Source organism: Diabrotica undecimpunctata, chromosome 8 (genome assembly GCF_040954645.1).
Source record: "Diabrotica undecimpunctata isolate CICGRU chromosome 8, icDiaUnde3, whole genome shotgun sequence".
In the NCBI taxonomy this organism is placed as follows: Eukaryota; Metazoa; Arthropoda; class Insecta; order Coleoptera; family Chrysomelidae; genus Diabrotica; species Diabrotica undecimpunctata.
Window position 1 is genome coordinate 4,158,909 of NC_092810.1, and position 26,129 is coordinate 4,185,037.

Below are 26,129 nucleotides of genomic sequence, written 5' to 3' on the forward strand. Positions count from 1 at the left end.
AACATAAGTAACTACTGGAAACGTTTTAATTTACAGCCCTTTAATAAGAATTTTATTTTCTTTATAAAATATACTTAAACTGTTTTACAAAAACAAATAAATTAAAAAAATAGTTCAGGTAAAAAAATATTGTTATTGGTCAAAACCATTTAGTTTTTGCTCTTCTAAACTAATAAGTTGATCCCCAACAAATTCAAAGTTTCTTTTTCTTCCTTCTAAGAGCATCCTTTGTATTTCAACAAGACTTTTTCCTTTTGTTTCTGGTAAATAAAGAGCAATATAAAACAGCGAGAATACCGAAAATGCTGCAAAAATCCACATACTCCAAGCCATTCCCAGATAAACAGACATATATGGGAAAACAAGAGTAACTAAAAAGTTTACTGTGGTCATGACTAAGGCAGTTAAAGTACTTAAAAGAGGTTTAAATGACGGAGGAAAGATCTCACCACTTAGTGTCCATGGTAGAGGTCCAGCACCTACTTTGTAGAACACTATATACGTTAATACGCTGGCAAAAGGTACCCAAAAAAACCTATCCAAGTTATATTGTAAATTAAAAAAGTAAAAATATGCTCCCAAGCCAGCTAAAGAAATTAACAACCCTACATATGAGACAAAAAGTAGCTGCTTCCTCCCCCATTTATCTACTAGTCCAGTACTTAAGTATGTACCTATAAGTTGCATTATACTTATAATCATAACACTAGTATCACCTGAGATATAGTTATTTTTAGAAGTGTCTATAATAGTTTGCTGGTAAGCGACTATTGCTGGATTTCCAACCAAAGATTGTAATGTCACCAATCCTAGGGAAATCACCAAACACTTTTTTAAAATTTTTAAACTAAAGAGGGCTTTGAAGCTTTGTTCCGTTGCTGATTGTTCACAAATTGTTGTTATTTCGAGTAACTCTTTATCTAGACTTTCTCGCCTACCCCAACTGCTCAATGTTTTCTTAGCTTCTTCCACTTTTCCGTTCATTACATAAAAGTACGGACTCTCGGGCACATAACAAATACATGTAAATAAAAATACTATTGAAACTAGAAGAGTCAGTACAGCAATTGTTCTTATTGTCACAAATGGTCCAATTATCAGTACCAAAGTTTGGCCTGCCGTTAGCAGGACCGAGTTAAGCATACTAGTTCTTCCTCTCATGTACGTAGGCGATATTTCTCCTATGTAGGACGGAATCACAGAAAACACACATCCAGTTCCAATTCCAAGCAAAAACCTTGAGATATAAAAATGTGTAACATTGTATGCAAATATAAGAATTATGCTGGAGGCAACCTGTGGCAGAGAAAATATTATCAAAGTTAACTTTTTTCCCAGTTTTCTAGACACCACTCCCGTAAATAAAGGTCCACATAAAGATCCTAGGGCGTGCAGAGAAGTAATCCAAGATATTTCCTGTAAGGTAGCTGGTCGTCCTAGGGGGTTATGGTCAGGGTCGATGCTGCCGTTTAACTTTGGGATACATGGTGATGACCAGGAATATCCAATTCCAGTAATCAGTGCCATCAAGTTAACTAAAACATTTTCATTTTTTAATAAATAAAAATCAAAAAATTTTAAACAATTTATAAAATTTTTAACTAGTTTTCTATTGTAATAACTCACAATATTTCAGCATTTTTATCTTTGTAAATGGCAAATAAATTTAGAATTAGAATTTCTATTTAGTGATTCATTAAGAATTATTTCTTTCTGTAGTGAATAAATATTATAATCGTTTTCATCGTTCTTGGCGTGTGCAAAAACACTTACAATAAGTTGTTTCATCTGTCTTTCCTTGTCTAAGCTCGATTAGTTTACCTCCTCCAGTGGCGGAGCAAAATGTAGCATGTCAAACGAAATAATAGTTATAAAAGAAAATTATAAATTATTTTTCATTAAATTTCTAATAACGGAATATACGTATAAATTGCGAAGAAGTATTTTTCTAGCTTGCAGTACAATAGGACAGGATATACCGAAAAGTACATTTGAAAAGGATTTTGAAATATACCCAAAAAAGTGTTAATTATTTAACCCACTTTAATTAAAAAATGATACAGATTTTTTAAGTTTTAAGCACTGTAGCGAATTCTGAACTGTTACAACGTACTGACCTTGATTAATTAGCTAATCAGTCAGCGTCTTCACTGGAACTGTCTTCATCATTGGAATCTTCCGCCAAATCGATGATAATCCTACTTTCATTTTCATCATATGTGACCATTTTTGCCCAGTCGTCTTGAATTAATTTTTCAGTATGGTTAACACAACTCACCTACACTGCAGGTGCTGCCTCAGCTAATGCATCGCCCCAAACTTTTTTCACTGTTTCACCTCCACGTCCATGTTCTCCAATATGACGATCATAGTATTGTTTAGAAATGCCCCAGACCAACTCAATCCGATTATATTGACAGTGATATGGAGGCAATCTCAAACCCTGATGCCCATGTTCTTGGAGTAGCTCGTCTATAACGTACCTGGTATTTTGTGGTTTATTCTGGCGACAAAGACTCAATAGCTCTGTCTTGCCCGAATCGTCGTCACAAATTATTTTTTTCGCTCGTAACCATTCTTGTAAGTCCGATTTTTTCCAACTGGCATTCGGTAACTTTTCTATTAAAGAGCTATGGTATGAGGCATTATCCATAATAATTAGAGATGGTTCCTCCAACATTGGTATCTTCTTTTCGGAGACCCACTTTTTAAAAGACTCTTTATCCATAGAATCATGATAGTCTGCACTCTTCGATTTCATAGAAAACAGTAATCCAGCATCTTTAACAAATCCTTGCCTACTTTTGGCATGTAAAACAACAAAGCGTTTACCTGTATTTTAGTGTCCTTTTCTGATGCTTTTCACACAGTTATCTTGCCTAGTACGTTTATATGCCCCTTTTAGGAATATCCATGTTTCGTCTAAAAAAAACGAACTGAAGTGGGCTTGGACTTAAAAAATGTCTCATATAATGCCTCAAAAAATACAGTCGTTTGGAGACAATACATGGTTTCTCACATAGCACTCGTCTAATATTTTCTAGTTTGTATGAAAACCCACAATTTTTCATAAGACGCCACAAACTTGTATCAGAACCGTCATAGAGATGCTTGTTTCTTAACTGTGTATTTAGAACTTTAATTGTAACGTGCTCTCCTTTTGCTTTCATGCCATACAGTACATTTCTAATCTCTCCTTTTATAGTATCGCTGACATCATTAGTCTTTTTTTTGTACATTACGTGACTCTCCTGGTGTAGTAAGAGCTGCCCCTGTCTTGTATTCACTCTTTAGTCTTTTCACTGTGCGAAGACTGATTTTCAAAGCGTCCGCTACTCGTTCATGTACCGATGATAACGAAAGCAAAGGTCCGTTGTTTTCTTTTTCTTTTTTAAAATACTCCAATAAATGAACTACACATTGTCGCATTTCTCCTGTTATTGTTTTTCCCGGCATTTTTTTTATTAAAGCATTTCTTCATCAGAAATGTGTCTCTACCCGCCAAAATTTGAGGCACATTTGATTTTTAGTACGATACCAACAGATATTAATTAATTAGTCTTTTAAATACAATGTTGTGCTATAACGCTCATTTGCGGAAAGTTAATTTAATTTTGTTTCTCTTTATTTGATCACGAAAATATAGAAAGATAAGTCCTATTGTTGGGCACTCATTCATTGTTTTTTTTTTGTTGACCAGATAAGATTGGATTTTGACTTGAGTTTGAGGGTTAATATAAACCCATTCATCATAAAGGTATAAATTATATTGAGTGTGTTACGTTGTATAATTTAAACATTTTATAATAAAATTGTCATTTATTTCGTCCATTATGCAGTTACATATTCTAGTGAAAATATTGCGAGTACGACTTACGCACCAAAAAGCTTTTTCGGTCGAAAAGTTGTCGTCCATACCCATCATTTATATATATGGAAGGAAACACAGTTAAGATTTGTTTTCACGTATAGTGCGTTTGTGTATCTGCTAATACGTATTTCATCCTAAAAGGAATCTTCGGAGAGGCTATTCACAAACTCTGACTGTATCAAATGTGGAGGCAACCATATGTCAGCCGACTGTAAAAAACCTAGGGACACACCTGGAATATGCGCTCTCTGTAATGGAGCACACACCGCAAATTACAAAGAATGCATGGTATATAAAGAGTTAATTAGCAGTAGAAACAGAGCAAGCGGAGTATCATCGCACACCCCAGCGAACAATCAACTGCAATATAACATAAATACAGTACAGAATAATCCGAACTTAAGCAATCAAAATCACGCGACTTACCCACAGCGGCGGCTCGTGGCCTAAAAAAGTGGTGAAGATGAGGAAAGCTTGCCGGAGCCAAAAGGAGTTTTGGTACCTAAGTCGCGTCCAAATCTCATTAAAAATTTGTTAAAAAAATAGAGTTTAGGGCCCTAATAACTTGAAAACAGTTTTTTAGGGCACTTATACTAGATACGATATGTTTTACTTGCTTGGGGTATTTTAGTTCTGAACCTTAACATTTCATTGGGGGTTTTTTGGCGATTAAAACACCTCGCCTGCTAAACGGAGTCTCTAATATATTACACACCAAGTCATTAATGGGATTCATGTCTGTCTAAAATTATTTTTGTCCAAACGAAATCCACGAGAACACTTTATATCCGAAATCCGAAACAAACCACAGAGAAATGTATTAATAAAGTGCACTAAACAAATAAACTTAATACTGTGACTAAACTAAACTTATAAATACTATACTATACACTATACTATATAAAAAATATCTATATAATAGACTAAATTTCAAAATATTGTCGCTGCAAATACTAAATAGGTATCCATGCAACTAGTGGCCAGTGCGTGAAGACGAATAAGATATTTTTCAACGGCACTGCACTTGCTATTTTTCTCAACTATCACTAGGGACAAGCTGACGTCACGTTGCCATGGCAACCGTGAACGCTAATGCAGATGAATTTCGCATTTCAAAAATAATCTTCACCGTCCTATTCCTGAATCATACGCACTACACAGCAAGTGACACAGGTCAGGACTTGACCGTCAAGTACCTACCGCACCGATAATAAAGTTAGCTGCCTTTTTTAATTTTTAGATTAATTAAAAGAGAATAAATAATTGATTTCAGAATTTAGATATATTAATGTTGCTTTTATTTTTTATTTATTTGTCTCAATTTAATTATATTTTTTTGGTGAACCTCACCTTCACCTACTTCACCTGGCGAGCCGCCGCTGCTTACCCACAAGCAACAGGTGGAAAAAATGTAAATAATGTCCATAATAATACGAACTCATACAACCAAAATCATGCAACTGAAGCTCAAATAACAAGTGGAACACATGTAAGTGATACAAACAGTGACAATGGAGAGATGACGAAGAGTTTTCTTAACAAATTCAAAGTTATGTGTTCACAACTAATAACTCAAAAGAGCGTGATCTTAAATATGCTTTCCACAGTAATAAATGAATTCAGTAATGAAACTTAAGTCACTACGAATTGCACAATGCAATGCCAACAGCCTAGGCAAACATAACACAGAAGCTACTAAGACAACTACACCTCCAACCATAATTCAGACGAATATTGAAGATGATGACCCCCAAGAAGCATCAGGAAACCTTCAAATACACGTAAACCTACTACAAGACTGGATGAATAGATGGAAAATTAAAGTTAACGATACTAAGTCTAATCAAATTACATTCACCAACAGGAACATCATATGTTCGAGAATCAGACTGAACAACACATTACTACCAGTAAAAACAAAAGTCAAATACCTGGGAATGACACTTGATCAAAAGCTCACTTGGAAAGCACACATTTTGGCAAAAAAATCCAAATCAACATGAAAATACGTCAAATCAATTCGCTAATAGGCCGAAAATCACAGTTATCTACAGATAAAAAACTTCTCTTGTATAAGTGCATAATAAAGGCATATGGAGTGCAACTATGGGGCTGTGCAAAGCCTTCTAATACCAAAATCATTCAGAGTACCCAATTCAAAATACTCAGAATGAGTTTCAACACGCCGTGGTACGTTAGTAACAAAACACTGTATGATGACTCTGATATACCGTTCGTTGAAGACGAAATCAGCAGACTAACAGAAATTATTTAGAACATCTGCCAGCCCATCCCAACGAGAAAGCAAGACAACTACACCTTAAATCAGAAATCAGACGAAGATTAAAGAGACAGTGGCCAACAGACTTTATTCACTAATTTCAATTTTAAATTTTAATTTTCATTACAATTTTAGTTTCAAATTATAATCCTACATTAATTTAATTTGTTAGTGTTAGTATTGAGAGTGTTATCAGTGGATAATTTCTCCTCTCATGTATTTGCAATACCTACTCACATTTACTAATAGCTTGTAATAGCAGATTGTAATTTCTCAAAAACCTAAGTGATCTAATGAGTGCCTTGTTTAATTTTACAGTATTCAGTTTCTACAATAACTTTAATAATTTCATAGACTGGTTTACACGAGTTTTACTGAAACTTTAGTTTCGCAAACTTTGTAGACTGTCATTTCTTTTTAGAACTATAGAATAATCGTTAGAGTTGCCGGGCTGTGATGTGTTAAATCATATTGATACTTGTGTCATTGGTTGATTTCTTTATTTCTGAATTCATTATATTTAGTATCGAAATAAAAGGATTATACATTGCTTATCTCCGGATTAGTAACGAAGGTATTGTATCTCTATAAACTCGGCTTAGTCAATAAATCTATTTTAGTTCTAATGGTTCTTGTATCGGTAATAATCCGTTTAAGAATTGGGAAATTCCATAATCATTTAAAATATTCAACCCACTTATGTGTCAAGAAGACTAAACCCGAAAGAGATAAAGAAAATTAATCAGTGGAAGAATGTAATATAATCCTGAAATACTGTATTAAGTTCTTAATTCACAAAACAGAAATTTAAATAATAATATTTATAATCTGTTGTCCTTAGTGTTGTGGTAGTTATTATACAGGGTGAGTCATAACTATTGGGACATAGACTAAGGACTAGGTTATTTGGACTAAAATATGGGTATTGGGCCAAATATGCCTTAATAAAATGTTGCTGAGAAAAAAGATACAGGGTGTTAAAGTTAATTTTTGTTTTTCGTTTCTTGCTAATAGTTTCCCCGTTTATTTATAAATTGCTATCAAAATTGGCAAAGAGGCATAATCTGAGACAAGAAATAGTATTTTTTTTTAAATTTTACGTTTTGTCATAGAGGGCGCTACGTGGATCATTCCTACTGATCAAATTGAGTCTAAACTTTTTCTGATGAAACTTTTTAGTAATTTTTATTAGAAAATATGACGTAAACATCATTTTTACGTAAAATTGGTACTCTTGTTTAAACATGATAATTTCAACCGTTTTCGATAAAAACGCAGTCGAACTGCTTAGAGTCTTAAAAAAGGATTTCAAATATTATTTCATTTATGAAAAGTATGCTTTGGAGTAAATTATTTTTGATGTGACAGTGTAGTGTAATGTTGCATTTTTTAAAAGTAATCATTACTTTTTTTGATTAAAATGCCTCGTCACAATCATTTTACTAATGAAGAAATGCGAGATATGATTTGCGTATACGCACAAGAAAATTTTTGCGGTCGCTCGGCAGCCGGAAGGTATGGAATGTTATACGCAAACAAAAGGCAACCAAATCACAAAACTTTTGCAAGATTATATCATAGTTTAGGTGAAACTGGGTCATTTCATACTAAAAATCAAAACTTTTGGTTCGAGTAGATGAAAATCATGAAATAAGTTCACGACATCTATCAACAGCAACAGGAGTAAGTCAGTCGTCTATTGTTAGAATTCTAAAAAAAGAGAACCTCCATCCTTATCACTTCACTCCTGTTCAAAATTTACTTACAACAGATCTTCCACGACGGTTACAGTTTTGCCAACGTATTCTGAATAAACATCGCAATGACACTTTATTAAGAATATTATGTTCATCGACGAAGCAACTTTTACCAGACGAGAGGTTTTTAATTGGCGAAATAGTCTTTATTGGGAAGAAGAAAACCCGCATGCTATTAAATCCAGACATTTCCAGTATGAGTTTAAATTGAATATTTGGTGTGGCATTATAGGCGACCAACTACTAGGGCCCTATGTTCTTCCTCCGAATTTAAATGGAGATTCTTATTTATTATTTTTGGAAAATACCCTTAATGATATTTTGGATGATCTGTCACTGGATGTAAGAAGAAAAATGTGGTTTATGCAGGATGGAGCGCCACCTCATTTTTCATTAGCTGTTAGAAATCATCTTAATGACGTATTTCCTCAACGATGGATTGACAGAGGCAGTGATTTTCAATGGCCACCAAGAAGTTCTGAGTACAACCCGCTAGATTTTTATTTTTGGGGACATATGAAGTTCTTAGTTTATGCCAATGAAATTAATACACCAGACGAACTTTGGAGATACATTCAAAATGCAGCTTATCTTATAAGGGGACAGAATATTATTTTTTTAACGTCCGACAATCCTTTATAAAAAGAATTAGAAAAGGCATAGAAATCGGAGGAGACCATGTAGAACATTTAGTTTGAGTTTTTGTGAGTTCTTTTGAGTTAAAGTGTGTTTAGTTTTGATTTATCGTCAAAACGGAAACCTTACGTTAGTTGCAACTTTGTTTATTAGTTTGGTATTTGATAGTGGAATTGTAAATAAAATACTATTTCTTGTCTCAAGATTATGCCTCTGGGCCAATTTTGATAGCAATTTATAAATATACAGGGAAACTATTAGCAAAAAACGAAAAACAAATATTAACTTTAACACCCTGTATCTTTTTTCTCAGCAACATTTTATTAAGGCATATTTGGCCCAATAGCCATATTTTGTTCCAAATAACCTGTCCTTAGTCTATGTCCCAATAGTTATGACTCACCCTGTATATATACTATGATAACATAATTTTGAAATTCAAAATACAATTATGATAACATAATTATTACAAAATCAAATTAATTATGATCTAATTTGCAAATTAAAACAAAAAAAATTATTTATTTACTCCAGATTAATAAATATATGTTTTTCTCATCACAGGGTTCATTGAGTTCAAAGACATTACCTTTTCTTTTAATAGTGCTTGAGAAAAAAGGGGAGTAGACGGTAATAAATAAAAGAAATCAGTTGGTGCAATAAATTCAAAATATAATGACCAAATACCTTTGTAGATTTTCATACACTAAATAAATATCTTATTAATAAATGTTTCCCCTTAATTACTCTGTTGCATATACAATTAACCAGAAAACAATTCAAATTGCATAAAGTTCAAACAATGTACCGTTTCCACAATTTGCCTCTGTATTTTTCTAAACGAATTTACTTTAATTAGTTCCCTATCAAACAAACTCCTTTCCGGGTTCTGCTTATAAAAACAAAACTATCGACAAACTCCTAAAAATGTTTATTTCTTCTATTAGAAAGGCCAAAATGCTCCTTAGCTATGCTTGGCCCCAAGAATAGTAAATTATTTTACTTTACAGCTTTCTACTTCATCGCTAATGAGCGCTTTTGAGATAACAGAAATAAATTCCTGAAAACGTTAGGTAGATATTTCATTGCAACCTATATATCTACAAACTATTCTTAAATCTATTGATTTCCATAATTTAGAAAATCCCATTTCAAATATAAATCTAGAATTGACAAAGTGTCTCTTTTAACACTTTACCAACACTATAAAATTAAAACCGTATATCTAGAATACAACTGTAACATAATTTTACAAATTGTTTGTTTTCTTTTTCTTTTTTTCTATACATTTTTCTCTAATCTTAATCTTAATCTTAATCTCTAATAACTTTACTTTTTTGACGTTGACAGCTCTGGAGCTGTCATTTGTTTTAAATTATGTCACAACATACACATTGTGGTGAATATGCGCGTGGAGGTTAGAATTGAATTTGTCTGTTTTTATTTTATTTATGAAACATTCATATCGTTTAAGTTATGTAGTATTTTTTAATAATGTAGGTATTAATGGTGACTTTGAGTAAAAGAAAAACAATCAGTTTTAATTTTAGACATTTTCAAAAGATATCAATTTTTGAGAATAAAATCATAATGGATAAGGCTAAAGACATTCCTGTAACTAAAATAGTGGATATGCAGACAGTCTTATGGAATACAAAGCTTTCCCAACATCAGATATTTTATCAGTGCCAAATAGCGCAAGCAACAGTGAGTAGTATTAAGAAAAAAATTGATACCAACAAACCCCCGACTCATCAACTTGCCCAAAAATGTGGTTGAAAGCGTGTTATTACACCCAGAGACGAGAGGAATATAAGGGATATCTTCGTAAACAACAGAAAAAAATCACGAAAAATTCACACGGGACTTATTCGTAAAGCTGGGATGCCAGTTTCTAACATGATAGTCCGCAGAAGGGTTGCTGAGCCAGGTTTCAAATCATGTCTCCCTGCTAAAAAACGAAAATTCACCGTTGAAGTCGCAGTGATGAAAAAGAGACTGCAATGGGCCAAAGAACACCAAAATTGTACACTTGAGGATTGGAATAAAGTAAACTACATCACTATTAAAGTTTAAATCTCTATAATCCTTGTTTTTATTCTAAAAAAAAATGTCTTACATATTTTTTTATTCACAAGTTTGTTTCTTCGATGAGTCTACCGTGGAGATATTCACGGACAAGCTGACCTTCATCCGAAGACGGTGGGTACAAAATTTCACCTGGATTGCATAGTGGAGCGAGTAAAGCATCCTCTCAAGATCATAGTATGGTCTGTGATCAGTAGCAAGGACACAGGGAGGCTGTACATTATGAAGGGAATAATGAATTATGGCACAAATTACAGAGTGGTCTGACGAATCGGAAAATTTTACCTTTATGCACTATTCAGCACCGTGTCATCAGGCAAAAACAGTAACACTCGTACCTGGAAAAAAACTTAATTAAAGTACTGAAGTGGCCAGGTAATTCCCCAGACCTCAACCCGATTGAAAATCTATGGGAGTTCATGAAGAGGAGGATTGCACAAAAAATAGTCACAAATAAGCAGCAATTAATTGAGAGACTCATTGCCACCTGTCACAGACACGATTAAATAAAAGAAGACTGCCTGAAAACATTCAAAGCATGCCACGAAGGATCAAAGCTGTCATTGAAGCTAAAGGGGTCACACGAAATATTTAAAAGAAATTGTTATTTAAGGTCAAAGAAAAAAATATTTTAAAATTTTGTAAACCTGTACCTTATCTATTTTTATATTATACCCATATCAGTAAATGCTTTTAAGCAGTTTTTTCGTTATTAAACACCAAAATACAAAGTTTTTTGCAATGATCATAATAATTTGATCACCCACTGTAGTATAGGAAATGTTTTATAAAAATGAAAGAGAATCATAAATCAAATATTTTGAAAAACAAAATATACGATTGCACATTAGTGTATGATAAAACCGTAATTTTCTTATGTAGTTCACCCTGTATACGAATTTTCGTAAACGATGTCTGTTAAACATAAACAATATCTTCATATTCGTATGAGATCTTATGTCATTTGTCGTCAAAATATTTTTATATTGGTTGCTTATCAATTCAAGTTTTTCCAAATTTTTTTTGCCCAATTTTGTTTATTATCTATCTATTAATTCTTTCCTTGATCTGTATCAGATGAACTAGCATTTAGAAATTTTCAGATCTTTTTTAACATATTCTATACAATGTATTGTAGATTTTAAATTGTAATAAAGTAATAAACAATGACATGTTTATTAAGTAATTAAGTAAAACACCTTAAAAATGCGTGCTTTTTCTTTATTGGTTTATAGTTATGTCCAATAACATTCTAACCTTACTCACACATCTGCAAAAAATAGTAAAGTCAGTTATTTTAACATGCCTTAGTGAAGTTTTTATTGGCTTTACTAGAACACACAATCCAACCCACACATACCGGCTCTCCAATCAAAACTCAACAAATGAAAACTAGTTTCAATAAAACGATTAAAAACCAGGTCTCCTATATTTATTTGGCTAATAGTGTTGTTGTTTTAGTTAGCTCGTGTAAAGAAACAGGTTGTGATTGGATTATTTTTGCATCGCAATGACTGGTTTTTAAACGGAATAGATTAAAATGTAGAGCGGTATACTACCTGTCAATATTGGGATTATTTTGTTGTAGGAAATCAGTTAGTTCCCATCTAAACGAGTTTCTATTATCAAAATAAATTGTTTCAAGAAAACGATTAAAAAACCGGGTCTGGTATATTTATTTGGGTAATATTGTTATTGTTTTCTTAGCTCGTGTAAAGAAACAGGTGGTGATTGGACTATTTTGCATCATAATGACTGGTTTTTAAACTGAACAGATTAAAATGTAGATCTTTATAGTTCCTGTCAATATTGGGAATAATTTTGTTTTAGAAAATCAGGTGCTACATAAACGAGTTTATTTTGAACAAAATGTGTTAGAGTAGAGTTAAATACACTCAATGTATACACGGGTACAGGGAAAACAAGCTTTTCTACAGTAATAATAGATAACAAAATCCCAATTATATGAGATTTAGAAAACATTGCAATGTGAATTACATTTGTAATTCATATTTCAAGTACGTAGACAAATTATTTGAGAAGATAACAGAATAGTATTAGATATAAATTTGCGGAATAATTATGTAAATATTTTAAACAGGGAAACTGCATAACGTTATCAAAAAATGCATACATTTATCTAGAAATTTATCAAAATCAGACTTGTTTTAGGGAAAATAAGTCTGATACTACAGACTGAGATAAGTAATACTGCATACCGATATATGCTTTACATCAATCTCGGATAGAGAATACGTTGGTAAAATTACGATTATAAAACAAGATTTAACGTTGGTATTGATATCTAAAGCGTTGTTCTTTTGCTGGTAAGTGCAAATCATTAAAATCTCTGGCATATGCCTAACTGATAGTGACGAACGAAACGAAAACGTCAGTCCACTCTGTTAACAAATCCTACCTCCTAAGTTCACGAAGACATAAGTGGCGTAATCTTCAGTAATATTTGGCGTATTATTGTAGTACGTTATATACCTAAAAGGGAAGGGTAAAAGGCGGGTTTCAATGCTTTGTAATCGTAACACACCAGCAAACCCTTACCAACTCCTACTGAGGCAGCGTGATAAGGTTTGCCTCACAATCCCTAACATAAAAGACACATTTAAATTATGTCGATCTTTCTCCGTAGACCACACTGACCCTGAACTCGGCAGGTTTCAGAATCAAGCCAGAAGGGCAGAGGGTGCTAAGAATCTACGGAGTCTCAATCGCTACCCAAATAAAAAAACAAAGCTTTATATAGCGACAGATAATCGCGCTCGCTATTAAATTAATCCAGGCTTCTAGAAATGGAAAAAGAAACCGAAAATATAAAATGGATCGTCACCAATCAGCAAAACAAGACAGAAAGATGAATATATTGGAAATAGCGTCAGGAAACACATTCTACTATTGAGGAACATCAACGGGCAGAAGAGGCAGTATTGGATTCCTAATTAACAAGAAATGGAAACCAATAACAGCAGTACAAATAATTAGTATCTCGGATAAAGTAGCTAGCTGAATCATACAATTATCAAAAATATACAATATACAAATATACGCCCCAACGATTACTCACACTGACAAAGAAATAGAGCTATTCTACAGTACCAAAACTGAAGCAATAAATAACAATAAGAGTTACTTTGAGTATTTATTTGGCGACTTTAATGCCAAAGTGAAAAAGGGAAATGGTAAAGGACAAGTTATGGGAACAAGTACGGAGTCGGTGAGAGATATAAAAGGGGAGAAAGACTGGTTCAGTTTGTACACTACCAAAACATGCCTATTGCAAATACATTCTTTAAGAAAATACTGAACAGAAAATGCACTTGTTAGCACCAAATGGAAACACTAATAACGAAATTGACTTCATCCCAACCAACAAGATTGCTTTAATAAATGATGTCAGTGTAATAAATAAATTAAAACACTTAAACAAGCAATTAGTAACCAAGTTGGTAACAAAGAAGTCTTTCAGGAAGAAGTCAAATTGACAATTACAAGAATAAAAAGCGGTAAAGCAGTTGGAATAGATGGCATAACAGTGGAACTGCGTAAATACGTTAGAACATCATCATCATCATCTTGGTGCTACAGCCCTTAGAGGGCCTCGACCTAGTCAAGCTTTCTACGCCATTCTATTCTGTCCCTCGCTTGTATTTTCCAGTTGCCGACTCCGATCTTCTCGGCATCTTGTGTTACCCCGTCCATTCACCTCAGCTTTGGTCTACCCCGTCTTCTCATTCCCACGGGTTGCGCTGGAATACGTTGGAACAAAACCTGGAAAATCTTAGCAGACATATTTACGCACTGCCTAAGATTTATATGCATACCAGACCATTCCAGTGAATACAGCAAACAATATAAATACAAATAAAAAAAGTTTTTTTTATCTTATAAAAGTACTTTATAAAAAAATGTTATAAAATATAAGTATTTACATGTATATTTATATTCTTTAATATACTGGATTAATAAAGAATTTCAAGAAGGCCAACTAATATTAATCTGTATGCTTAACGTGATATTAAACAATACAGTTACAATATAGTTATGTGTAAACAAGAAGATTAATTTATCATTATGACATCAACTTTTTCGGCAGATTATACCAGACGATGTTGTCCTCATGTTAAGGTCAAACAAAAAGGTAAGAGAATATTAACTTAATTTGAATTAGGAACAAACTAGTTATGTATCTTCAGTAGTCAGAAAAAACATATATCAAGCTAATTCTAAAGCTAATAAATTAGGCCAGTAAAGGAAAAAGATATTAAAAATATTATAAGAAATTATAAAAAATTGTAAAAAATTATAAAAAATTATAAAAAATTTAGAAAAGAGATAAAAAATTTTAAAAAATTATAAAAATTAAAATTGAAAAGTACTTAAATCATTTAACAAAATTTTCAGAGAAAAAAAATTAAGATTTTTTCAATTTTAAAGAACTTTAAATTTGTAGTGTTATTATAAAAAATATTAAAAATTCAGTAACAAACGAACATAGAATTTCATTAACCTATTGTACATATACAGGGTGAGTCATGAGGAACTTTACATACTTCTACCATATGTAGAGTCCCTCAGGGAGCATATCATGTGGCCACTAAAAAATGTCAACTCCTCTTCTTTATTAATTAACAGGGTGATTTGTGTAATTGACCATTTATTTCATTTTACTGTAGTGTTTAGACGGCTCATTTGATTTTTTTAATTTTTGCATGATACAGTACACTACTATCAAGCATTCGACTGGTATTAGCTAAACTAAAAAATTCCAGGACTGGCTATGGAAAAATTAATTTAGGGATTCGTATTAAATATTACACCCTGTATATATTTTTTTTAAATGCAATAAGTGATTTTCAAACTACATAAATAGCCAATGAAAACGACATATGCGACAATGTTGTCGCACTTTTATTAAATTTTTAGTGAACGATCAAATCTTACCAAAAATAGAACAACAATAATGAAGTATCAAATTATAAGGTAATTAATTTAAACAAATGTTATAAATTTCAAACATTTTAATTGAAATGATAAACTGAGTCACTGCACAACAAAAAACAGTAACTACTAACAATAACGAAGAACAATTAAAAAAAAAAACTAAAAATATGTACATAGTTAGGATAAACCCATAAATTAGAACTGGAAAAGATACAATAATGGTAACAAAATAAAAATAATTCAAAATAGATTTTCGAAATGGAACCCTGCAGCCTGTACACATTTTTGTTGCCGAATTGTTAATTGACGTATTGAATTACGGATACTCTGGGGATCGTTTCTAATAGTATTACAACAATGTATAATTCTATCAATTAATTGTTGTCGCTTATTAATATTCACTGCGTAAACTAGTTGCTTCAATCGTCCCCAAATATGGTAATCAACGGGATTGAAATCAGGGGATCTTGAAGGCCACGAAATAGGACCTGCACGTCCTATCCACCTGTTGCCATAAACATTATTGAGTTGTTGTCTCACTGCCAGTAAAAAGTGTAGGGGTGCCCCATCATGCTGAAAATACATCCCTCGGATAGCAACGTTCGCGTTGGCAAGCAAATTCGGCAAAATATTTTGTAGAAAGTTCAAATAGACCTGCCCTGTTAAAGGACCATCAAAAAAGTGAGGACCTACTAATTGGTTATTTATAACACCAATCCACACGTTAACCGAAAACCTTAACTGAGAACGACGTTCTCGAATAGCATGAGGATTTTCTTCTGCAGACACATGTGAATTTCGTGAATTATTTATCCCGTCTCTGGTAAATTAAGCTTCATCTGTAAATAGTGTCCTGTATAGCGTTGGTCGATTATTGTTAATCCATCTACAAAATTCCAACCTATCGATCTCATCTCCAGCATGTAGTCGCTGAACCATTTGAATGTGATATGGGTATAGATTATTTCTTTGTAAGACTCTACTTACTTTTGATTGAGTAACATTGAGTTCTCGACTTACTTGTCTAGTGCATATTGTAGGGTTCATAGTAACGGCGTCCATAATGTCATGTTCCTGCGCTTCATCTACATGTCGCTCTGTTGTTCCACTAGGAAAAGTGCCATTTTCTCGCAAATAATTAAAAACTGACTCAAATGTTGGATGACTGGGAGTTCGATGATTAGGAAATCTCCTGCGATATTCTCTACTAGCAGCCCTACCATTCCCATTACAGAATCCATAAACAAATATTATGTCTGCATATTCTGTGGTCGAAAACTGATGTGGCATTTTGAACGAAAGTAACAAAAGCTCTACCAAAACTAACACAATGTACTTAACTAACACTAACTAACACAATGTAGATATGACAGAAGAAATATGTATTCTTGTACACATAAATACCAATTGATAATGACAATAATGACAATGGGTATAAAATATCAAGAAACGTCAAACGGTCAACGCCAACCTTCATTTTAAACTTTTTTAGATTTATTTTTATTTAGTACAGTTGATGCAATGTATTATTATTTGACATAAAATTTTAATCATTTACAATCAACAAAAACTAACACATACAAGAGGTTTGACTTTTTAATCAATTTAATTTATTATTTATCGAAAATAATGCCCCAATACGATCTATGAGTAAAAATTTAAAATTGAAAAACAATTGATTCTATCGTAGAGATAATACAAAGTGACAGTAAAGATGTTAATTTTCTACTTATTAGATTATGTTGTAGGAACTCATTTTAATTAAAATGTTTGAAATTTATAACATTTGTTTAAATTAATACCTTATAATTTGATACTTCATTATGGTTGTTCTATTTTTGGTAATATTTGATCGTTCACTAAAAATTTAATAAAAGTGCGACAACATTGTCGCATATGTCGTTTTCATTGGCTATTTATGTAGTTTGAAAATCACTTATTGCATTTAAAAACAAAAAAAATTATAAAGGGTGTAATATTTAATACGAATCCCTAAATTAATTTTTCCAAAGCCAGTCCTGGAATTTTTTAGTTTAGCTAATACCAGTCGAATGCTTGATAGTAGTGTACTGTATCATGCAAAAATTAAAAAAATCAAATGAACCGTATAAAGACTACAGTAAAATGAAATAAATGGTCAATTACACAAATCACCCTGTTAATTAATAAAGAAGAGGAGTTGACATTTTTTAGTGGCCACATGATATGCTCCCTGAGGGACTCTACATATGGTAGAAGTATGTAAAGTTCCTCATGACTCACCCTGTATAAAACAGGCTATAAGAAGTATTTACTTCTGTGGACACTTCCAAATGCCACGTTTATTTTATAACAATACTTTTTGAGAACATTTCTTGGAACATTTTTTGGAGTGGAAGTCGAAACTTCAAACACTAGTTAGTAAAAATCTGATTTTTATTTTAACCCGTGATTGTGGCTTAATTTCATATAAACATAATATTTAAGTTGCTGTTTATATTTTGATAGTTTTTTAAATAGTTGTTTGTTATTGAAAGGCATTTTACCAAATTATGGTAGGCTTACGATGAATAAAATAGCCACACGAAGAGAGTCAGTGCTAACCGGAATTTAAAAATAATAAACCTATTAACAACCCAATTGAAATAAAACAAGTATGGACTAAATATATTAAAGATCTTTTCATGGTCATAAGAACGGAACCAACACAAATTAGTAACGAGGAAGCTCCAATAATATTAAAATCTGAAGTCGCACATGCTATAAACAACTCAAAATCTGGCAGAGCCCTAGGTTAGATAAAGTTCATATCGTGCTGATTAAACTTATAGAGGAAGGCAATTTTAGTGCAATAACTATACTCGTTAACAACATATGCAAATCTGGTGAGATACTTACAGAATGGCTGCTATCGACCTTTGTTCCGCTACCAAAAACCAAAAAACCCCAAACACCCGCATTAATCGCCGAGAGAGAAGAGCTCCAAAGATTAACACATATCTTTAATACAACAGCCAAGAAATACAATATGATAATATTAACAGAAAAAATCATATATGACAACATCTAAATACCCACTATGATGTAAAATTTAAATTGATGGGAATATAATAAAGTAGGAAGCAAGGAATAGGTATAATAGATATCTGGGAATAGATATAACTGGTTAAGGGGATGTTAAAGAAGAACAAAGCTTAAAAGCAAGTAAAGCTACGGGATCTCTTAATGACACAATCTGAAAGAACAAACACCTAAGACAAGACACATAAACAAGAATCTATAAAGCAGAAATTAGTCCTATATTACCATACACTGCGGAGACAAGACTACTAGAAACAACTGAGATAAAAATATTAAGACGAATATCAGAGAAAAGTCTGTTGGATAGGGAGAGAAGCGAAAACATAAGAAGATCATGCAATATAGAAGACATAAATGGATGGGTGACAAAACAGAAACACTAGTGGAACGACCACAGTAGAATGGCATAGGATAGGATAGTACGAATAGCACGAGGTAAGTCACCAAATGGATGAAGAAATATTGGCAGACCAAGAAAAAGATGGTGCGGTAATTTAAACAATTTAGGAGTCTAACATTAAAGAAAAAACAAAATTAAAGCCTACATACAAGAAAGAAGAAAAAAAAGACACAGTGGTTCCTCCGTAAGTACCTAAACGCTCAGTGGTCTTACATGGACCCGAACGAAATAAAAAGTAATTTTGTTAATTTTTTCATATCATTTAATGCATTTGTGAGTCAAAAAAATGCGAGTAATAGAAAAAATCCGAAAAAAAGAGCTATACCAAAATGTTAACGAAAAATAAGCAACAACAACTTTACAATTTTTGTTACTTCAAACGAGTAAAAAGAATGCTGATATGGATTTTGCTTACTTTCTCATTATCAAGAACTAAATGGAAATTACATGGCTCCGGCAAATTTTCGTAATCGAATTATGTAATAATAATTATTAATTAAGAAAATTATTTTCTTTTTTTAAATGTTCATTTTTAAATTTAAACCTATTTATTACTTAGCTCCTAACAGTTCGCAAACAATTGAAGATGGGTACAGGATATTCTACATGTCAGTAGAAATTTTTAATTCATGCAAGTCTTTTGAGAATATTTACACTGAAATATTGCTGGTAAACATAAGCTTAAAATGGCAAATAGTAAATAAATACTTTCTGTGTTTTGTTCGCACATATTCGAGACGTAAATAAATATATTAGATGAAATAAAATAGCTGAACCTAAGACTTACCTGACACAGACGACCAAAACACTTTCCTATGGCCATAACTCTCCATTTTTACCAACTCACTGACCTACAAATTAACCAAAGAACATTCCATTGTCATTGCTGTCTGATAACAATATAAATATACTATGTAGCTTATACATTTCTTTTATTAATGTATAATTAAATAGACATTTTTTTAAAAATAATGATATCTACATTATTTGCGAGATAAGGAATTGCACGTACTATGTAATTGTTGGTTGATAATAATTTACAAGATTTCTACAATTTTCAATTAAAATATCCTCTGGTTGCTGTATTTTTTATTTTACCCTTCTCGATATACAGGGTTGAGACAAAGTATGACACCAAATAAATATATTTTAAACGAAAAATACGATATTAATCAAACTCCTTCTGCCAAGTACCATGACACAACACATCCAATGCCGTATTTTTGTTACTATTTTACTTGCGGTTTGACTGGAATTGCCCTCAAATTATTTAATTTATATGGGACACCCTATATATTTCTGCAGATTAAAAAAATTGTTACACAAGACGCATACCATGATTATATAAATTATATAAATATAGGGATGAAAGTGGATGTTGTCCAGTCGTTGGGCCACTCTCCAAATATTTATGCAGATCATATTCTTCTTCTTAAAATTCCATCTCCTATTGGAGGTTGGATATCATAACGGCTATCGTCGCTTTGTTGGCTGCTGCTCTGAAAAGTTGTAGTGAACTACAGTTAAACCATTCTCTAAGGTTCCTCAGCCAGGAGATGCGTCTTCTTCCTATGCTTTTTCTTCCTTGGATCCTTCCTTGCATAATAATTCTCAGCAGCTCATATTTTTCTCCTCTGATTATGTGACCCAAATACTCTAATTTTCTTCTTTTTATGCTGTTCATAATTTATAACTCCTTATTTAGACGTCGTAGTACCTCAGCATTGGTAATCCTTTGAACCCACTGAATTTTTAATATTCTTCTGTAACACCACGTTTCAAACGCTTCTATTTTTCTTATGTGTTGTTTCTTCAATATCCAAGCTTCCATTCGGCATAGTAAGATAGAAAATATGTAACATCTTAGAGCCCTCAATCTGAGATGCAACTAAAGGTCTCTGTTGGTAAGCATTGTCTACATTTTCACAAATGCTTGCCTTGCAGTTTCAATTCGGACTTTGGTTTCTCTGCTTTGGTCATTTTTGTCATCAACCCACGTTTCCATATATTTGTATGTCTCTAGTTTTTCTATTTGGGTTTGCTCTATCATTAATCTTTCATTTCCATATTGCGTTTTTGAGACAATCACAAATTTAGTTTTTCTCTTATTTATTTTTAGTCCGTATCTAATGCAATAATCGTTAATTCTATTTACCAATTCTTGTAGCGATTTCAGGGTGTCTGCCATTATAACTGTGTCATCAGTGAATCTTATGTTATTTACTATTCTTCCGTTTACAGATATTCCATCACCCAGATCCGCTATCGCTTCCTGGAATATGGCTTCACTGTACACGTTAAACAGTAATGGTGACAGAACACAGCCCTGTCTTACTCCTCTCTTTATATCTATATTTTCGGACTTTTGTTCTTCTATCTTTATATTGGCATTTTGATTCCAATACAGATTGATAATGATTCGTAAGTCTCGTCTGTCTATATCTTTGTTTCTCAGTACTTCTATTAGTTTTTCATGTCGGACCCTATCGAATGCCTTCTCGGCAGATCATATACATAACATTAACTCCAACATTTCTCGTCTCTTTTAAAACTTCTGCGGTGATCTGATCTGCGCCAGGAAATTTTCTATTTTTTAACTTTTTGATTGCTTTTTCTACCTCTGACTTTAGAATGTTTGGTTCTCTCTCTGCAGTGAACTCGTCGTGATTTGCCTTCTGGAGATCACCTGCATCTAGACTGAGAAATTACTGGAATATAAGAGACCAGCATTTCCGTGCCTGATTGACCTAAAGAAAGCGTTTGACAGAGTGAGACTCAAAGATGTAATCCATCTTCTGTACAATAGAAAAGAAAAAACTATAAAAACTACCAAAACAACAAAATGGAAGTCAGAATAGATGGACAACTTACAGAACCTATAGAAATAAGCATATTCTTCAATTTAAATATGAATGAAATCATCAAAAAAGTTAAAAAATAAGAGGATACAGAATGGGAAACAAAGAAATAAAAACAGAAACAAAGAAATAAAAAACTCTGTTACGCAGACCATGCAATATTGATAGCCCAAGATGAAGATGACTATCTTCATCTTGGGCTATCAATCATGCAAACACTGGTCCACAAATTTAAGTAAATAGACTGGCAGGATATCTTAATAACACTATATGGCGAAACAGCCTGTCAGCAATGACATATGCCTCAGAATTAAGACTCGACATAGCCACAACGCAAAGGCTACTGGAAACGTCAGATATAAGTGTACTGAGAAAAATTACAGAAACTACGCTGAGATATCGAAAGAAAAGTGAAGACATAGAAAATGTAATGTACAGTGTATACATGAATGGACACAAAGTAGAAAAAAAAGAATGGAATAACCACATAAGTAGAATGGAGAAGACCCGTGTCATCAAAATAACAAGGATATATCACCAATCAGCAGAAAAAGTATCGGACGACCGCACAAAAATGGAGTGGCAACCTTCCATAGAGGTATTTATCCGCCAATAAACAAGCGGCACTTTCCAAAGAGGAAAAAGAAGATAAAAAATTGTTAATTATAATGCAGATATATTAAGTTTGGTAGAATCAATTTGTAAAAACGGGAACCAAATCATTTTACAGTTAAGGAATAGGTACATTTAATTCCCAAGACCAATGAGAATAATAATTAAAACAAAAACAATTAAAATGTGGAAAATACTCGAAAATTTTCACATCCTTACAATGTTTAGTCCATACTCTATTTGTGTATTATGTTCTTTTGTAATAATCAATTTAGTTTGAATTAAATACAACTTATTCGAACTGTTGACAAACCCATTCACAGTAAAAGTTGTAGAATAAAAATGGTTCATTTAAGTAAAAAAGATCGTACTGAAATAATAATATTCATCAGTTATGGTGATCGTGTCTAAACAGCGTTTAAAAAAGTGTCCAAAATAGTCTTATAGACTCATTTTTGCGAGACAGAAACTTGACTGGTGACATGTATTTGGATTTACTAAATAAACAAATTATTTCTGGACTTTAAGAGAATGAAAAGCTACCACAAAAATGTTTGGTTTTAACAAGATGCGGCAATTCCTTACTATTATAAACGGGTTAGAAATTGTTTGAATGCCAATTTTCCAAATCGATGTATTGGACGTAGAGGATTCATATAGTGGTCTGCTTGTTCTCCATTCCTTAATCCATTAGATTCTTTTCTTTAGAGTTATATGGCAATGAGTGAAGATCTTGGAATATGTTGTATACTTGTTTTGCCAGATCTTATATTAATAAGCTTTGGCGATACGGTAACAGTAGTAACTTTCTAAAATACCCAGTTTCAAATACCCAGTTTGGATTCCGAAATGGACTTGGAACAAGAGAGGCGTTGTTTACACTGAACGTTATGTCCCAAAGATGTCTTGACATAAATCAAGATGTATTCATGTGTTTCATAGATTACAACAAGGCCTTTGGTAAAGTGCGGCATGATCAGCTAATCAGACTCCTGACAGAAAAGAATTTAGATAAACGAGACATCCGACTAATAGCAAATATGTACTACAATCAGAAAGCAGTAATGAGAGTAGAGAATTATACCACTGAAGCAATTGAAATAAAGCGAGGTGTGAGACAAGGGTGTATACTGTCACCAACCCTGTTTATTCTCTATTCCGAAGACGTAATGAATAGAACACTCTCTGAGCAATCCGTAGGTATTAAAATAAATGGTGCTAGATTAAACAATCTGAGATTTGCGACGACATCGTTTTGATCGCAGAAATACTTGAAGAGCTACAGACATTGGTGAATAAGATAGCAGACTGCAGCGAAGAATATGGACTATCTTTGAACATAAATGAAACTAAATTTATGGTAATATCGAAATCAACACAAAATGTCCAAAATTTATATTTACACAATGAAATTACCGATCGAGTTAGCAAATACAAATATTTAGACATTTTTATAAATGAAGACAATGATAGCTCAGCAGAAATCAAAATAAGAATAGAAAAAGCCAGATCCATATTCACTAAAATGAAGAGAGTGTTCTGCGGAAGAGATTTGAGCCTTGAAATGAAACTTCGCCTGATGAGATGTTACGTACTTTCTGTGCTGTTCTACGGAATGGAGTCATGGACGTTGAAAAATATTGATACCAAAAAATTAGAGGCATTTGAACTGTGGATGTATCGCAGAATCCTGAGAATATCATGGACCGAGAGAGTCACAAATGTCGAGGTCTTGAGAAGAATGAATAAAGAAAAGGAAGTCATATTTACGATCAAAAAACGTTTTCAAGATTCAACACCTCACTCATGGTCTCCTTTATAGCGTTCTGTTCTATTAAAAAAAAAAAATATGATTATATATTTACTCATCTACAATATCGTAATTAAGTACATAATGCAATTTTTTATCTCTGATATTAATATTATTATCAAACATTATCAAACCGAAACCATTAAAAAATTATTAATTTGATTAAATATTCTAAAAAATTTAAACATGTCAAAGCATTTAAAATTAATATATATTTCAAAATTATTTGCATTAGCTTCTTATATTTGGAATTCGTTTATAAATAATAGCATAAAAACAACGTACCTCACCTTTTTTGCATTATCATAATATTATTAAATTATTATACTATTATATTACACTACCTTATCTGCACTAGACAAAGTTTTTTGAGAATTGTGTTAGCAATGCTATCTATCTTTTCATTTCATAAGCTATCTGATGAATTTGACTCTTAACAAATTCTCCTCGTAGACGCTGGATGGCGTTTTTTTTTCCAAAACGAAACAACTTCTAAGTATAGACTAAGAGTCTTAGAGTAGACCAACGAAAATCTAAAGGCATACAGATATACGAAGGCTATAAGAAGAGAAGTACGATAAGGATGTGTACTATCTCCTCTACTTTTTAATATGTGCTTAGAAAAAATGTTTAAAGAGGCGCTAAAATACATCACTGAAGGCTTATTAGTTAACGGAACACTAGTGAATAATATCAGACATGCAGACGATACTATACTCTTTGCAGAGAGTAGAAAGGGGCTGCAAATGTTGGTTGATAGCACCACGCAGTACTGCGAGAGGTATGAAATGGCTCTGCATATCAGAATATTCTTTTTTAAAAAGGATTTCCAGAAAAGAAACAATAACAATACACCATGGTTTAGAAAATAAATAAGACAAGACAAAAAACAAGAATCTATAAATCAGCAATTAGACCTATATTAACAAACACGGCGGAGACAAGACCTAACACATCTAAAACGAGATGTGTTAGGTCTTGTCTCCGCCTCTGTTATCTGAAACGACTACTAGAAACAATAGAGATAAAAATACTCTGACGAATATCAGGGAAAAGTCTGTTGGATAGGGAGAAAAGCAAAAACATAAGAAAAGCAAGCAATATAGAAGACATAACTGGATGGGTGACAAAACGGAAACAGGAGTGGAACGAAAACATTAGTAAAATGGCAAAGGACAGGATAGTACGAATAGCACGAGATAAGTCACCAAATGGACGAAGAAGTATTGGCATACCAAGAAAAAGATGGTGCGATAATTTAAACAATTTAGGAGGCTAATTCTGAAGAAGAAACAGGCTTTAAAGCCTACATACAAGAAGGAATAAGAAAAAGAAGAATTGTATAACCAATAATTGTGGCCTAATCTCATACAAACATAATATTTAAAATATACATCCCACAAAAATAGTTTCAGAATGTATTTAATAACTTAAGTTAGTTGAAACACAACAAAATGCTCTAATGTAAAAAATTTATATATTAAAACGTACCTTATAATTTATCGTTTCTTCTAACACTGCTTGTCTTTACGGATGCAATATATTGTTTATCAACAAAACGTTGATTTGTATCCGTAACATCAATAACTTAAGTTTATGTAGCTTAGTAAAATGAAGTTAGTTTGTTCCGAAAAATAACGTAGGTTAGTGTGTATCGGTATAATTTTAATATAAAAGAATGTATTATATCAATATCTGCCAATAGCTCTAGTCTAAAGTGTCTAACAGCTAAAAGTTTACTCTATTGAGTATTTATAATAAATCACAAATTTTGCATAATATTTTTAACCAACCGTTAAT

At 32.5% G+C, this 26,129-nt stretch overlaps 1 protein-coding gene across 1 annotated transcript; it reads right to left on the reverse strand.

The window, feature by feature from the left end:
• LOC140448242 (facilitated trehalose transporter Tret1-like) lies at positions 1-26,129 on the reverse strand. The gene is made up of 3 exons (XM_072541346.1): positions 25,821-26,129; positions 19,837-19,900; positions 1-1,535 (listed from the first exon to the last, which is right to left on the reverse strand). Exons 2-3 carry the CDS (start codon positions 19,880-19,882, stop codon positions 133-135), a joined length of 1,449 nt encoding a protein of 482 aa, XP_072397447.1. The 5' UTR covers positions 19,883-19,900; positions 25,821-26,129; the 3' UTR covers positions 1-132.